The following is an 18,064-nucleotide window of genomic DNA, read 5'->3' as shown; positions in this document are numbered from 1 at the left end:
ACGTCATTTTGAGCACTCTCCACAATTAACCCTCCCAATAGCCATATCAGGTAGGTAGTGATGTTCTTGCTTTACATGGTAAAATTGAGTCCCAGAGAGGTTCAGAAACCTGCTCAAGAAAAAGCCTCTTTTAAGTGAGGGAAGTGGTTAGACCCCACGTCTTCTATGTTTCAGTCCAGTGACATTCCCTCTTATTCTGCAGCTGTCTAAGTCACTTTGTCCCCAAATGAAAATGTGGTGGAAGTTACAGAGAGTGACTTAAGGAGAAGGTTGGAATTTGTGATGCCCTAATGCAGCGGTTCTCAACCTGTGGGTCGCGACCCCTTTGACAGTCGAACGACCCTTTCACATGGGTCGCCTAAGACCATCCTGCATGTCAGATATTTACATTATGATTCATAACAGTAGCAACATTACAGTTATGAAGTAGCAACAAAAATAATTTTATGGTTGGGTCACAACATGAGGAACTGTATTTAAAGGGCCAGAAGGTTGAGAACCACTGCCCTAATGCTTTATAAAAAAGTAGGCATTTAAAATGGTTCTCCAAGATCTGGAAGCCACTAATGAATTGATTAATTAATACTGGACTCCTTTTATCTCTTAAATTCCCCAGGTTGAGTCACACAGAATCTCCCAGAAACTGAAATCGGATCTCTTTCAGTCAGTAGGAACCAGAAGTTGAGAATGAGAAATGAGGCCTTGCCTGTTGTTGAGACAGAAGTTCTCAGGGCTATTGTTTGGCCCCCGTGGTGATAATCTGGTTCCAGTGTTAAAATCATTCAGTAAAAAGAATTGAATTTTTTAGAAGAAAATAGTAGTTTCCTTTTTATTGGGGCTATTTAGATAGATCAATAGTTTACATTCCTGTTAATTAAACCAAGCCTCAAGCACAAGGTCAGAAGAAAATTAGCTTGGGATCCAAAAGCAAACAAGCCAAAAACACTGACATCAAAACAAATGACATTGTGTAACACTAGTAATTATTTCTTCTTCATCAAAGAAAGTATTGTTGGTATTCTGTACCTGAGTCCCTAAGTGTATTTATGTAAATGTGAAACTTATTGTTTGGAATATAGGGTTTGAGACCATTAAAGATGGTGTTGGTTCAGTAAGGTAGCCAGGGTATTTATGCAGTTTAGTGAAAGAATTTGTATTTTGGTCTGGTTGGACTATGAAAGTTCTTTCTGCAATTATCATTTGTGTTTCCTACTTCTCAGTTTAGTCAATTTGATAAAAATAAAATGTTACTTTAGCACGTTAATGGCCCTCCCTTAAAGTTTGTCTTGGATAATTTCAGCAAGAAAGCCCATATTTATTAATTTATTTATAATGTCTGTTTGAACATGCATATATATGAAGATAAAATTTGCACAGATATTCTAAAGATAGAGCTTTGAAAACATTGAATAGAGTATGAGGGAAAGCTTTTTTTGAAAACGTAAACAGATAGTGATTCCAAGGCCCTTATTAGAAGCTAGCTTTATAATGGACATGACTGTGTTTGCTTCTTTCTTTCAAAACTTTTCTCTCAACTGTCTAATTCTGCTTGTGTTGGACTCAGTAACATTGCTGACTGGTTTATTTCAGTGTTTAGCCTATATAATAAAAGGCTAATATGCAAATTGTCCCCTCAGGCAGTCATTCGACAGGGAGACTGGGAGTTCCACTGCTCACTATGACGTGCGCTGACCACCAGGGGGCGACACGGAACATGGTGGGCGTCAATGGAGTACTGTGCAACCTCTCGCTGGCTACTTGGGGACAGAGGTGTGGTGAGAATGCAGGGTGTCCATTGAGCTCGCTCTCACTCCCCCTGCTACCCTCCGCTGGGACACCAGGGCTCACGCACCAGGGAAGCACCCACACAGCCTCTTTCGGGTGAGCCGGGCCAGCAGGAGTCAGTCTGTGAGGCTGGCTGGGAGAGAGCCCGCTACCTGCCCGCTTCTGTGCAGTGCTGCTGGGCAGCCCAGAGGCCCACGCTGCACCCTGGCCCATGACGTCCAGCTGTGCTCACCGCATCTCCGCATGGGGACTCAGGCGGAGGGGGATGCACGGGACCCCGGGGGCCCAGGTGCTGCCCAGGGCCCAGAGGTGAGCTGGGACCTGCCCTTCCACGCCAGGCTCTCATGCTTTGATCGCTGGCCAGGCCTAGGGACTGCACCCGTGCATGAATTTCATGCACCGGGCTTCTAGTAACATTATAATACTGGAGAATGCACAGAAACATAATAAGACACTGTAATTAAGCGTAGAGACCGGGTCTGATAAAAGTTTGCCTTTTCCCCAAGATTCCACCATTGCCACAACCACCACTTGGCCCTGAGTTTATTATGTAAACATATTTAACTGCCATCTGTACATATTGTCGGTATCCTCATTTAGCTAAGTCTATCCTGGAGATTGGATTACTGCTTTCTCTGATTAACCCCCAAATCACCTAAAAGGTTTCTCTTCTGAAATGACAATGAAACACTATCTATTGAATTTGGTCAATTCATCCTGATGCCTCATACCTGATTTTAATAAAACAAGGTGTCAGCAGGAGAGAGAGAGAGAGAGAGAGAGAGAGAGAGAGACCATTCTGAAGTGAAGAATGATGTGTTGATCTATAATATCACTAATCTAGAGTTATTGTTCAGATGAAGTTTGGGGATCTTTAAGATTTTATACTCCTTGTTGCTATAATGACTTGCCAAGAGAGTAATAATTTTCTTTTAGTGTCTTCACTGCTGCAGAAGCAGGTATCTAATAAGGACATTTACTTAGGGATTAAATCACAGTTACAACCATATTTTTATTCACATTCCTGAGAATATCCCTGCCATCTCTAAATCAGAAACATTAAGCAAAATATAAATTGTTTACCAGACTCTTCATGTTTAATAGATCACATCATTATGAAACCAGATATAAAAGTTTGCATAAGGAAAGAATGTAATAACATTTTTTAAAGTAAGTCATGCATATTTATTTTAGGAAGGTTAGGAAGTACAGAAAAAAACAACAACAAAGAAAGAAATGAAATTATTTGCAGTCCTACCACTAGTGATATTTTAGTATAATATACCTTAAGGTCTTTTTCATGTGTATAATTATATACATAAGAAAATATTTTTAAATGGATAAGAAATGAAACATCACATTATTGAGAGGAGGGTTTGGTCTTTGAAGTTAGCATTTTTGCCTTCTTTCCTTATTCCAACATCTAATCATGTCCTGAGATGAAAATACTTCCCCGAAATCACATTGCAATGTTGGCAGTGATACTTCTGTTGTTCACTTCATACTTATCTGCCTACCCAGGATCTTAATATATAGAAACATAAAAATGAGACAACACCGGGCTCTTGTCTTTCTTTTAACAGAGAAAGGGTTTGTTTTTGTATTGTTACCCAAAGGTAAAGTTGATCTTCACTAAGCAGGGACAAGTGATCACATGTGTGGAGCAGAAATCACTACATAGACCTTCCAGAAAAAGACATATGGCTCTTCCTTATGTAGCAAAATTTAGAAAGATTTTCAGGATTTCTTTTCATTGTGATGCTAATAGGATGAGATAGCTTTGTAAGCACAACTGCAGTTGTTCTGATAGTCTCTTCAAATATATAAATCCTTCAAGGATGGCTTTATATAGTCTGTGTGGTTTTGGGGGGTTTTTTACTGGGGAAAAAACACACACACAAAATTCTGGATTGCATTTAATGAAATGGCAGCAAAACAACTGTAAAACAACCATATACTGCTCTTACTGATATTTGGAATATATCCTGCTCTTACTGATAACTCTAATGAGGCAAGAAGAGGAATTTATAACTCCCCAAAGTACTAGTACATACATACATGGAGTTTGATAATCCTGAAATATATCCCTTTGAATAAATAGTTTTCAAGAGAAAGCTTTTAGAAAAAAAAGATCCTCTGTCCCTCCCCCACCACCAAAGAAAATATTGAATTATCATACATAGTGGAAACCATTGACTTTTTAAGTAAAATTAAGAATTTTCCATCAATAGTGTTCCTACTCAATTAAATACTTGTGTAACATTCTTCCTCCTCATATTTTTGAAACCAACTAGTTAGCCTTGTAGTACTTTATACAAGCAGCTGGTCTTTCTATTGTAGCATCTTTTTTCTTGTAGATACCCCATCTGAATTAGCACCTTTGAATCACATTAAGTCTCAATTTTGTCTGTCATTGTGGATGATTCAGATGCAGTCATATATTCATGTCCCTGAGAAGTTCCCTTCAAAGTTACCAGGCCACTTTGGTATTTGCAGTCGTTCAGAGTTTTATATAACCCAGTTGTCCTTCCTGATGGTCATAGCCAAAAGCACAACATTGTCAGTTAAAATTTCTCTCTGATTTATATTCCAAACGTTGAGTGTTATGTCATAGAGATTTTATATCTTCTTTTTGCCTCAATCTTTTATTCTGGCTTTTCAGCCTTCTCCATCGATCGATTGTTCTTCCTATCTGTCTATCTGTTTATTTAAATTTAATTTGTTTTCTTTTTTCCTTTACCATTTATCCTCTCTATGCCCTCTTCCACCTCTACCCCCCTCCCCGCCCAGTCCCACAATCACCACACTGTTGTCCATGTCCATGAGTCCTCTCTCTCTTTTTTCTTTTTTGCTTAAATGTTTTTCACCTGTTGTATTCTAAGTAGAATGTTGAATGTAACTAATGAAAAATGCATGTTAAAGATATTTAGGGGAAAGGGGGGCTATATATAGTACTTTCAACAATAAAGATTTAAAAATAAGATATTTAGGTTTTTTTGTTTTTTTATCTTTGTTTTTACTTGTTTTCAGTTGTCTGTATATTTGCTTACTGTGCTGTTTCAGTGGTTATAGGATAAAGTGCACTTGTGAAGCAAACGCGGGGCCAACAGAAGGTGATTTTCCAGTTGTATGTGACATGTGGCATTTGAAGGGACTGTACACCTTTGAACAGCCACAGTTACCTCCAAACCAGATTGCATGCCTATTATTGTTTTGTGTGCCAAACCCCAAAGTGATTGGGCTTGAATCTCTGAATGATGTGGACCCATTAGAGGACTGTTTTGATGGTCACAGATTGTAGTGGCTGAAAACATTCTTAAGCTGATCATCTTTTTTAAAAATGAAAGTTTTAGCCCTAGCTGGTTTGGCTCAGTGGATAGAGCATTGGCCTTTGGACTGAAGGGTCCCAGGTTCGACTTCAACCAAAGGCACATGCCCAGGTTGCGGGCTCGATCCCCAGTAGGGGGTGTGCAGAAGGCGGTCAGTCAGTGATTCTCTCTCATCAATGATGTTTCTATCTCTCTCTCCCTCTCCCTTCCTCTATGAAATCAATAAAAAATATATTTTAAAAAATGAAAGTTCTCCAAAGAAAAAACGGGAACAAATAATTATGATCGAAATGTGTGTGGTTCCTTGGAAATGCTGCACTTTTTTGTATTTTCTATCATTGTAGTGCAGTTTGAACGAATGTGTACATCAGAGGTCTTCGTGTTTGGATCTTAAAATTAGGTAATGACCTCATCTTTTAAGCTTGAATTCATATTTTACAAATAGGTTTTTATTGATTTTTTTAGAGATATGTGTGACTGACACATATTAGGTGATTAGAGAGAGAGGAAGGAGGATAGATAGAAACATCAATGAGAGAACATCAGTCGGCTGCCCCATGCACATCCCGTACTGGGGATTGAGCCCCAAACCCGGCATATACCCTCACTGGGAACCAAACCAATACCCTCTTGGTTTATGGGTCAATGCTCAACCACTGACCCACAGCTGGCTCATTTTTTAATTTTAATTTTTTTTATATATTTTATTGATTTTTTACAGAGAGGAAGGGAGAGAGATAGAGAGTTAGAAACATCGATGAGAGAGAAACACTGATCAGCTGCCTCCTATGGGGATGTGCCTGCAACCCAGGTACATGCCCTTGACCGGAATCAAACCTGGGACCTTTCAGTCCTCAGGCCGACACTCTAGCCACTGAGCCAAACCGGTTTCGGCTAATTTTATACAATGTGTAGAGAGTTCCCTGTTCTCTCCATTTAGAAGTATATGCAATATAAATCTTTAATTTTGTAAGTAATTTTTATAATTATGATGTAACTCTATCCTATCCTTAAAATATTTAATATAAACCCTTTATGTGAAAGAAAGAAAGAGAGAAAGAGAGAGAGAGAGAGAGAAAGAGAGAGAGAGAAAGAAAAGAATAGTGTTGGCCACTAAAATCAAACTTTGATAAGCAGACTTTGGATAACCTTTGTATTTCTCAAAAGTATAGTCAGATTTGATGGATTTATCCTTTGGTCCTACTTGAAATGATTTCTGGTACCATGAAAAGAAATGGACTTTAGAACCAGAGACTGATTTGAGTTTAAATCCTAGCTCCATCACTTACTAGTTCTAAGTTGCTTAACCTCTCCATCTCTTCATCTATAAAATAGAGATAGTGACCCACCTCATAGTGAGCTGAAAAATTAAATGAGGAAACTTGTTTAAGTGACTAGCACAGTACCTGGCACATGGTGAACATGTAATAATGTTAGTTTTCCTCTTATTTTGCTGATGTAGGAGATAAAATGCTGGACTAGACAATAGCTCATATTTTATGTTCTTTCTAAACATACCTTTTCAGTTTTTGCATAGCACAAGGCGAAGCAGAAGTTCTCAAGTCTGGATATTGTATACTTTCAACAAGTTTTTACTTAACATCTATTAGGTGCTAAAAACTGTACAAGAGAGTACATCGTAATATAGCTAAGTAATATAGTAAGTACTTATCCCCCAAGGAGCTCATAGTCTAATGGAAAAGACTGATGACTAAAGCATTAATGACAGAGTACAATGGGATCAAAAGAGGAATGGTATCTAAACATACTCTATGCCAGGGGTTCTCAAACTACGGCCCGCGGGCCACATGCAAATACAAATATTGTATTTGTTCTCGTTTTGTTTTTTTACTTCAAAATAATATATGTGCAGTGTGCATAGGAATTTGTTCATAGTTTTTTTTTAAACTATAGTCCGGCCCTCCAACGGTCTGAGGGACAGTGAACTGGCCCCGTTTAAAAAGTTTGAGGACCCCTGCTCTAGGCAGCCAGGAGGGACGTTCAGAAGAACTGACCCTTGAGCTGAGCATGGACTTCCAGGTAGAAGGAAGGATGTTGACAGTACTTACAAAGGCACAGAGGCAAAAGAAAGCATGCTATGTTCTAGAAACTGCAAATAATTTTGAATTAATGGAGAGAAGGATGTGTGTGGAGGTGTAGCAGGGTGAAGATGGAGAGAGAGGTAGGAGTCATATTTTAAAGTATTTTCTGTCTTACTAAAGGGTCTGGACTTTAACCAGAAGGCAATGAAGAACCACTGAAGGGTTTTAAACTGCAAAATGGAATTTTCAATGTTTCTTTTTTAGAAATAACATTTTAGCAGAAGAATAGAGGGTGTATTTAAGGAAGGTTTTAGATAAGAAAGAAGGTTAAGAAGAAACACTGTTTAATGCATGAGTAGTAAGCCAGGTGAGGCATTATAAGAGCCTGAATGAAGATAGTAAGTGTGGGGATCGAAACAAGCAGGTAGGTAAGGGAGATGTTAAAGTGGAATAGAATGACTTGCTGACGTAATCTATGGGAGGTGGTGATGAGTGTAAGAAAGGCATTGAAGATGGTTCTCAGGGTTCTAGCATGGAGGACTGGATGAATGATGGTGCTATCTACCAGCGTAATAGAAATGATGGAGGAGGTTGGGGTGACAGGTCAAGACGGCAGCAGAGATGAGTTTAATTTGGGGCATATTGCATTCCATATGCCTGGGAGGATGTCCAGTAAGTCGTTGGCTGTGTTGTCCAAGAGATCTGGACAACAGAGCCAACTGGAGAGGTGGATTTGACTTATGTGAGAATGCTGTAAGTGGCAATTTAGCTCAACTGTTATCAGTTTTCCTTTCCTTCCAATGACTAACACATATTAGGTGATCAGTAAATATTTGTTGAATTGATATTACTGTGGCTACAGCTTTTACCCTTGGTCTCCTCTGTCTATACTTTGAAAAAAATGATTGATCTAATTTTACTCAGCAGTAGGCAACTTTGGGCCAGGTGGTGCTGGCCTACACAATGTTTAATTCATAAATGGCTTCTTGATGACAGACCACCACTTATCACTTGAGTAGACTGGTATAAAATTGTCTCTTACTTGATTGATTATCTTAGGTATTTTCCTGGTTATTAATTAGCCTTCTCAGTTGTAAATGTATATATATATGGAAAAGCCATAAAGTTCCTCTCCATGTATATAGGTTTGGATGTGCCATTCGCAGAGCTAGCATGTAGCAATTTGAGAAAGCCTATTTGTTTATTATCAGCTAATCTATTTCTTTTTTTTAAAAGATATTTTATTGATTTTTCACAGAGAGGAAGGGAGAGGGATAGAGAGTTGGAAACATCGATGAGAGAGAAACATCAATCAGCTGCCTCCTGCACACCTCCTACTGTGGATGTGCCCACAACCAAGGTACATGCCCTTAGCTGGAATCGAACATGGGACCTTTCAGTCCGCAGGCCGATGCTCCATCCATGGAGCCAAACCGGTTAGGGCTAATCTATTTCTTGATTTCTGTATATCCTACCATTTCTTTGAGTAACCGCAAAGAAATGGTAGGATAAGTGCCTTAGAAAGTACAATCTATAATAATAAAAGCGTAATATGCTAATTAGACCGGATGTCCTTCCAGACAAAGCCGCAGCAGGCAGGGGCCAAGGCAGAGGTGGCAGAGACCCCTGGCCATGGCGGTGGTGGGCAGGGGCTGGGGTCAAGGCCCTTGCACGAATTTCATGCATCAGACCTCTAGTCTATAGATATAAAAGCCTAAGCGACCAGCCAACTGGCTGGTCATCAGTGCATAGCTATGATACACACTGACCATCAGGGGGGCAAACTCTCAACGCAGGAGCAGAAACCACAGGCATGGAAACATGGAACAGACTAATGAATCTCAGAGGGAAGGGGGCAGGGGAAGGGCAGGAAGAGATTAACCAAAGATCTTATATGCATACTAGAGGCCCGGTGCATGGATTTGTGCATTGATGGGGTCCCTCAGCCTGGTCTGCGGGGATCAGGCTAAAACCGGCTCTCTGGCATCCCCCAAGGGGTCCCAGATTGCGAGAGCGCAGGCCAGGCCCAGGGACCCCACTGGTGCACTGGTCCTCTAGTATGTTTATAATATTACAAGTTCATTCTAGTGTCCCTAGGCCCTAGCATATTATAAGTGCTCAGATAATGTTGATTGAATTAAGTGAATCTATATTATACTTTAGAGTTTACAAAGTGCTTTCATTTAGTTTACTGTATTTGATCCTCAGAAACCTATAAGTCAAATTGAGAATTATCCTCGTTTTGAGTATGATGAAATCATATACCTTAGCAAGATATTTTATATATCTCTGTTTTATCTCCTGACAGAGACAGTTTGCATGGTCATTTCTCAATTCAATTTTTTAATGTCCTTAGTCAATTTATAATAGTCAGTGAAAGACCTGCCTAATCGAAATTGTGATGCTCTTGTTTTAAGATGGCTTAGAAGAGCCCTGGCTGGTTTGGCTCAGTGGATAGAGCATCAGCCTACGGACTGAAGGGTCCCGGGTTCAATTCCGGTCAAGGGCACATGCCCAGGTTGTGGGCTCAATCCTCATTAGGGGGCATGCAGGAGGCAGCCGATCATGTTCCTCTCTCATCATTGATGTTTCTATCTTTTTCTTTTTCTCCCTCTCCCTCTCTGAAATCAATAATAATAATAAAAAAGATGGCTTAGAAGAAAAGTGGCCTCAAGTTCTTGGTACACTGCCTCTTTTCTTGCCTTAACAGAGTGCTGGTTTATGTTCATCACAATATCACAATGTAGGCTGGTTTACAAGTAAAGGAGCAGCAGTGATGTGGGTACTAAAATGTGTAAGCTGGTCCAAGCATGTCATTTAGTTCAGAAACACCTTCTTAAGAGAGCCTGTCTGGGATCCAGTTCCTGTGTGGTATGTAATATGGTAAATTGCCCTTACTAGATTTTCAGGCCCAAGTGGCATATTTACAGCTTCTGGAGAGTATTTGAATATGTTACTTCCCATGACATTTGGCTTCTGGTAGATTGTTCGTTCGTTTTTCAAATGACTCGTTCTTTTCTTACTGGTGTGAACTCCTTCTCTTCCACCTTCAGCGCCTTTCTTTAAACTTTAGGAATAGGCCTACTGTGGCATTTTCTTCTCATCCACATTCTCTTGAAAGTACTTATTTTAGATCTGTTTTCCCGGGATGTGAGGCGTTTAGCCTCAGAGGGAACTCTGTGTTTCCAGGATTCATTTCCCTTAGGGGTTGCCGATGTTAGTCATTCATCTGTGAAGAAATGACCTCAGCTGCTGGGTCACTTTTATTTTATTTACTCAGAAATGTTTCACTACTTTTGATATTACATTGAATTCATGGCAATAATTGGATTAAGCCTGTGCCAGATGAACTCAACTTTTATATCACTGCCAACGAAAGTCTAGATTTCAGCTTCTGCATTAGATGCTAATATGATGCTACATATGGCTTGGAGATATGAAACATTTTTCAACTTGATCAGGCTCCTCAAGAATATGGTTTGATTGACTCTTAGGTTGCATTGTTCCTGTGTCTAGAAATGAGTTGGGTATTTAGGAATGGCAAAGTAACTAACTCCTTTAAGTATGAGAGTATGTTATACAGGAAAGACCAAAATAATACAAAGTGCTTGGTACAGGGCAAGGGACATCGAAATTACTTCTCAGATTAACAGACTTTTAGAATTATGACCCAAATAAAGCTGGAACTGCTTAAGCTGCTTAATTCTTCCTTTGACTACCTCATGAGTTAAGATTATTAGTTTATATTAGTATTAATATTAATATTTTTGAGGCCTCTTAAAAATCATTGTTGATTCTCAGAGTTTACTATATTCCCCATTTATTCCTAATCTTCTTGCTTTTGTATGTGTTCATTCATTTGTAGAATATAAATGGCATTCGCACAGAGGAGGCGGCTGCCGTGACAAAGGGGCCATCTACCTCTACCAACCCTGACTCTGAATGGGAGGGCCCCGAGCATTCAGTAATTCCTAGTAAGAGCCAAATGACTGCCCCCGCGGAGTCTCCACAAAGCTTTGACTTTGGCTCCCTCTCCATAAGCAGCAAGGAAACAGAAGAGAAGGAGCAGGGGGCTGCTGGCCATCTTGATATTAAGGAAATGCCAGGAGGCCCAAGTGGGGAATGTATAGGAGTGGAGGAACAGGCCAGTGCCTTAAAGTTCTCAGTATCACCAGCTTCCTCTCAGCTGCAACTTGGTGAAAAAAAGGCAGAGAGTAGTGAAGAACATGTTACACCAGGAGAGCCACTTGGAAAGCAAAATGGATCATTTGCTGACTCTTGTGTGGGTAACCAGTTCCCCACCCTCATTCGAAGTTTCCAGGTAGTAACTGATTTAATGATGCAGGTCTAATGACTCACTTTGGGAGAGGGCCGGAATCTGTTCTGTAGAGGAGGTGGAGGTGGTGGTGGTGGTGGTGGTGATGGTGATGGTAATGAGGGTAGTAGTCTGTCTGCTTTTCTCAAAATCACAGAATTAAATTGAAGCCCTTGATGACTATAAAGAAATTTAGTCGGAGGAATTAACTCCATGAAATGCTTTCTCCCTTGATGATTTAACAAGACTTTTGAGGGTGAGCTCCATCTGTTTGCCTTTATGAAGCTGGTGTGTGTTTCTCTTTTCCTTGCTCAAGTGTGGGCAATGTAAAGAGATGAATTTCTGAGACTTATTTGATGAGGAACCTACAGTGTTCTGATACCATGCTCAAAAAACTCAAATACTCCTAATTAGAAGTGGTAACTGATTTTATTATGAGATTTAAGGCTCCCAAAATTTATTTATGTATTGCAGCCACACTGTACAGCCCACTACTCCCACTGACCCCACTCACAGGGGCTTCCATGATCATAGGCACTAATCTTCTGTGCTAAGGTGGGTGGCCACATAACTGTATCACAGTCAAATGGTAGTTGTAGGGTGATTTATAGTCTTGGGGAAGGTGAACTGATGGACAAGAAGCCTTTGATATTCCACTAATGTTCATTCTTCTGAAATTCTGAGATTAATCACCAGGTGGTGGTAAAAGTGATTATTTTCTTTCCAGTTTTCCAAATATTGTTTCTTCTCAATTACTCCAAAGTGAATGTCTGACATTGATTTGAAAGAAGTTAATGAATTTCAGGGTAATGCATTTCAATGCCACTGCTGTTTCATGTACCACTTGAACTTATTGGAGGAAATGTGGCTGGTTTTTTTTTAATGGTACGGTCACAAGGACAACAAAAGTGACTGCTATTTGGCAGATAGTTTTATGTTCAAATTCTGAAGGTCAGTCTGAAGTGTTTTATATCACCAGCCATAATTGTCTGATCTTAGAACTTTCCATTAAGCAGATGAAAGTGATCGCAGTAATGCTGTTCTTTAATATCCCTCATGATCTGACACCTTGTCAGCGCTACTTTGGAGTAGTGTCCAAGTCTTGGGCAGAGCTTGAGCGAGGCTTTTGCTTGATTAGAGCTGTCACTTTGATCAGATCAATGTCAGAAGATTAATTCCCCACAGCCTTCAGAAGATTCTGGTAACTGTGTCTTTGCTGCTTCACAGCCTCCTCTGGTGAAGACTCAGACCGTCACCATCTCAGACACGGCCAATGCCGTGAAAAGCGAGATCCCAACCAAAGACGTCCCTATTGTCCACACCGAGACCAAGACCATCACCTACGAGGCTGCTCAGGTAGGACACGGTTTACCGTCTCAGGGGCAAAGGCCGAGTAAACACAGTAAATAGCCTTTGTTCACATGGTTTCTAATTATTTACTCCAACACTAGGCTTTTCTGGGGCCGTTCTTTTTAGTAGAGATCACTGATCTAAGAATGAACCGACATACTTTATAAAATCAAAATTATCTTGGATCTGATTGCTGATATCCACTCTGTTCACTAGTGAAGGCAGTCTAGTGTAGTGGTTAAGAACATGAGTTTGCCCTGACCGGTTTGGCTCACTGGATAGAGCGTTGGGATGAGGACTGAAGGGTCCCAGGTTCGATTCCGGTCAAGGGCATGTACCTTGGTTGCAGGCACATCCCCAGTAGCGGGTGTGCAGGAGGCAGCTGATTGATGCTTCTCTCTCGTAGATGTTTCTGACTCTCTATCCCTCTCCCTTCCTCTCTATAAAAATCATTAAAATATATTAAAAAAAAAAAAAGAACATGAGTTTTGGGTCAAACAAACCTGAGTTCAGGTCCTGGCTTCTCCACTTATTAACTTAAGCAAATAACAGAATATCTCTGAGCCTTGCTGCCCTGCCCATCCCCTCCTCTAGTCCACATGATGTTAGTGCCTGTATCTACTTCATGATTTTGTTAGGAAGATTTTATAAAACATTGTACTGCATGGAATTGACTTGAGCACCATGCCTGAAAGCAGAAATAAGTAACAGCTATAATAATTATAATCTATTAGTGCAATTAAATTAAATTTAACATCACATAAGAATTTAAGTATTTAAGACTCCATTTATGCCCTACTTTTAATAAACTTTCTCTTTTATTATTGACAATTTGAATGAGCTAGGGTTGCTTATATTGAATTATTTTTCTTTTTTTTTAATTCACAGGAGCCAACAGTAAGAAACCCTCTATAAACCAAGCTGTTAATTCATTCATTTATGTATTGCAGCCACACTGTATAGTCCACCACTCCCACTGACCCCACTCACAGGGGCTTCCATGATCGTAGGCAATAAATATTTCTCTTTAAAAAAAATGTTTTAAAATTTATTGATTTTTAGGAGAGAGAGAGAGAGAGAGAGAGAGAGAGAGAGAGAGAGAGAGAGAGAGAGAGAGAGAGAGACAGGTTGTCATTTCACTTATTTATGCATTCATTGCTTGTTTCTTTTTTTATTTTTTATTTTATTGATTTCAGAGAGAGAGAAACATTGATCGACTGCCTCTCACACGCATCCCAACCGAGACTGAACCTAAAATCTGGGCATGTGCCCTGACTAGGAATCAAACTGGCAACCTTTCCCTGCACAGGACAATGCTCAACCAACTGAGCCACTCCAGCCAGGGCTAAATATTTCTTGAGCATTTATTTATTAGGCCAAAGCAGTGTACAGGTAAACACTGGCCATATCCTCCGGAACTCACATTTGATCAGGAGAGACAGACAATAAAACAACAAATAAATATATAAATTTCAGACAGTAATACGTGCTATAAAGAAACTAAAATAGTTAAACAATCTGAGTTAACATGAAAGGTTGCTACTTTGGGGCTGAAGTAGTCATTCGGGAAACCCTCTCTGAGGAGGTGACATTTTGGCCAAGGCCTACAGGATGACTAGCTGGATCACTCATTGCAAGATCTGGGGGAGGACTAAGTGAAACGACGTCTGTAAAGTGCTTAGTGCTTTCACAGACATGTAATGTTAGAACGCGTCCCCCTTCTCTTTCTTGTGGTCTAGAGCGTGGAATTTGAGTTTGGTAAATAATGAGAGGTCGCTTGAAGTTTTTTAATAGTGGTGATAAAGTGGCATAATGAAAGCAACAATTTTGGAAGATGATTCCTAAAGCTGTGTGCTGCATATGTTGAAGTAGGGGAGCCTGGAGACAGGAATGTGACTAAAGCAGGTGTGGGGAGATGCTGGTGAGGAACTGAAGTGTAGCCTGAGAACATGTGAAAGAGAGAGAGAATGAATAGGACTTGGCAGTGAAGGGGACTAAAAGGAAGGAATAGGAAATGACTTTAAGATTGTGCACACAATTAGCCAGAGAATGTAGGGAAGAATTACTTGCTTATGGGAGGGAGCCCTTTACGTTGTCACTACCATGGGAACAGCCTAAAGGTCCATCAGTGGGAAACAGGTTAAATAAATTATGGTACATTCAATGAAGGTAAGTCTAGGCAGCTATTTTTAAAAGCTTCTGATGGGAATAGACTATGTGATAAACTGATAAATGAAAAAGCACAGTGCAAAAACGGTGTGAATAATCTGTAGAAAAACATGCCTTGTACATAAGCACCAGATACTTTTTGGCTATTATAATTATTTATTTGTTATAAGTATTTCTACTTCTATTTTTACTTTATTGCCAGCCAAGTAAGCCCAGGAATCTTTTTGTTATTCTTCTACAATTCTACGTGTTGGGAAACAGGGTGAGAGGAGATAGGGAGCCAGAATAGGGTTTTACTGTTTGTGTATATGTGCATGTGTGTGTGCATGAGGTCAAATTTACATCCAGTGAAATGCACAGATTTTTTTTTTAATATATTCTATTGATTTTTTACAGAGAGGAAGGGAGAGAGATAGAGAGTTAGAAACATCGATGAGAGAGAAACATCGATCAGCTGCCTCCTGCACACTCCTTACTGGGGATATGCCCGCAACCCAGGTACATGCCCTTGACCGGAATCGAACCTGGGACCTTTCAGTCCGCAGGCCGACGCTCTATCCACTGAGCCAAACCGGTTTCGGCATAGATTTTAAGTGTTGCATTTGATTGGCTTTGATAAACATATACCTGTGTAACCAAGACATATTTGGGATATAGAACATTTCCATCACTCCTTTCTTTATAACTTTTCTAGTCAGTCCCTACCCCTCTAGCAGCTATTCTGATTTCTGTCATCATAGCTTAGTTGTTCTTGGACTTCAAATAAATAGTACACTTTTGTGTCGGAACATGTTTTTCAGGCTCATCCATGTCATATGAATCCATAGTTCACTGTTTTTTATTGTTGAATAGCATTCCATTGGGTGAATATACCACAATTTGTTTATCCTTTTATTTGTTGATGGACATTTGAGTTGATTCCAGTTTGGGGCAAATTTGAATAAAGCTGCTATAAACCTTTGTGTGCAAGTCTTTCTGTGGACATATGTTTTCACTTATCTTGGGTAAACACCTCAGAGTGGAATTGCCAGGTCACAGGATAAATGGATGTTTACCTTTATAAGCAACTGTCAGAGCCACAGTACCGTTGTGAGGAAACATTGGTAAGAGGATCAGAGAAAAGAAGCCTGATGTGGGAAGAGTATAAGTTGGAAATCCTAACCATGTCTCCTCTGTCTTCCACCTCCTTCAGAGACAGAAACGGAGGAGTAAGGGGTTCAAGGGAAGGTAGAAAAAAAGTCACAGGTTTAGTAGAGGAGGAGCTCTTTAAAAAGGTTTACCCACCCTGGCCGGTGTGGCTCAGGTGTTGGTTGGGCATCAGTATGTGCACCGAGCAATTGCCAGATCAATTCCCAGCCAGGGCAAATGCCCAGGATATGGCTTGATTCCTAGTCTGGGCACGTGCGCAGAAGGAAGCCAATCAATGTTTCTGTCTCCCTCCCTCCCTCCCCACCTCCCTTCCTTCCTCTCTTCTCTCTCCCTCCCTTCCTCCTTTTCTTCTTCCCTCCCTCCTCTCCCTCTCCCTTCCTCTCGCCCTAAAAATCAATTTAAAAAATAAAAAGGTTTAGCTCTCCTGGCATGCAAATTTATATTCATATAACAATTTATAAAATTATTTCTGTAATCTCTTTTGACCTTCAAAACAATGCTATGGTGGAAACAGAGCACTTACTACAGTATTACCTGTTATAAATGGGAAAACTAAAACTCAGAGGAGTCAGACTAACTTGCTCAGTTATTTGAACTGGGACCCAAACCTCAGTCTTCAAACAAGAAGTTTCGTGTTTTAAGTCTCATTTCAAATGCTTATTAACTATAGAACTGTGACCAATTACTTTACCTCTCTGGACCTCAGTTTTCTTAAGTATATACAGTGAGTATATAATAGGACCTACTTAAGTGTAATTGAGATAACAGTTGCATTGTGTGCTTGGCACATAGTAGGAGTGCAGTAAATATTAGTTAAGTCTGAAGCTAAGGTAGATAAGAGGGTCTGGGCTAAAGAAAGTATCAGCAAACTAGCCAGTAATATACAGTATGATAGTGCTATATGTGCGAGACTTAGGTGACATGACCGTGTTCCTTCTCTTTGTCTTGTCTAAATTCCTACTTGGAAGGGAACCAAGCTAGGAATTCTTCTCCTTCCTCCACCTGATCCCCCACCCCATATCTCAATAAAATGTAGTCCTTAATAAAATGTAGTCCTACTCATAAAAAGGTTGGAGGCCTCTGCTTATAATACAGATGACTTGTATAAAGTGGCAAAGAATGATAGTGGCCTAACACATGTTTGCTTCAGGATTTTTTGTGAAAATAATTGCTATTCTCTAAATTCCTTTTTGAGACAATGTGCAATGCCAGCACCAGGTATTTTAGATCATTATCATCTGAAAAGCATGTTGCTCTAGGCAGCCTCTATCTTCCTAGTCTTGTTTGTTTCCATAATGATTGTGGGTTAATCAGCCGGTCTGAGTCTAAAGGCCCTAACTTTTCATCAAGTTGAGTTTGGCCCCTACCAACCATCCCTCTTCCTTTTTGCTAATGTCCTTTCTCAGCCTGGTCATAAAATGTTTGTCTTTCTCATAATGTGGTGAGCTCCAGAGAAACAAGAAGTAGCCCAGCCCCGTTCTCCATATAGATGAAGTGTATTTTGAATACTTTTTTTTTTTTTTTAATGTAGAGGGGGGGAGAAGGAGAGAAATATCGATGTGTTGTCCCACTTATTTATGCATTCATCGGTTACTTCTTTTATGTGCCCTGACTAGAGATTGAACCTACAAACTTGGCATATTGGGACGATGCTCTAACCAACTGAGCTACCCAGCCAGGGCCTGAATACTTTTAAATCCCTCCTATAATATGGAGGATCCATATTATAGAGTTGTTACCAGAAATGTCTTTGAGATAGTGTCTATATCTCCTTACACTTTGCCTTAAATGGACATTTCCTACCTCATTGTTCTAGTCTCCCATCTCCATCTTCAAAGAAGATAGCCTGAGGTTCCCTGGCCTTTCCCGGGCCTTTCTGGAAAGCTCTCCCTAGGATTCAGAACCCACCCATGCCTCAGCAACCA

General features: G+C 40.1%; 1 protein-coding gene across 31 annotated transcripts in view; it reads left to right on the top strand.

Annotated features, from left to right (window-relative positions):
* The window catches only part of EPB41 (erythrocyte membrane protein band 4.1), a 174,470-nt gene that overhangs the window by 148,875 nt on the left and 7,531 nt on the right, over positions 1-18,064 (top strand). For 13 of the 31 annotated variants that reach the window (XM_059690506.1, XM_059690492.1, XM_059690500.1 and 10 more), the window contains 2 exons: positions 11,022-11,477; positions 12,699-12,827. The exons of 2 other annotated variants lie outside the window; for them this stretch is intronic. In XM_059690506.1, coding sequence (XP_059546489.1) covers positions 11,022-11,477; positions 12,699-12,827 — 585 coding nt within the window. Of the gene's footprint in view, positions 1-616; positions 2,527-11,021; positions 11,478-12,698; positions 12,828-13,709; positions 13,834-18,064 lie in introns of those variants that run through there. 16 more of the 31 variants (XM_059690521.1, XM_059690517.1, XM_059690518.1 and 13 more) reach the window with 6 other exon arrangements.

This window comes from Myotis daubentonii, chromosome 3, assembly GCF_963259705.1.
Source record: "Myotis daubentonii chromosome 3, mMyoDau2.1, whole genome shotgun sequence".
Lineage (NCBI taxonomy): Eukaryota > Metazoa > Chordata > Mammalia > Chiroptera > Vespertilionidae > Myotis > Myotis daubentonii.
The sequence above is the reverse complement of the archived record's forward strand: the minus strand, read 5'-3'. Positions and strand labels throughout refer to the sequence as shown.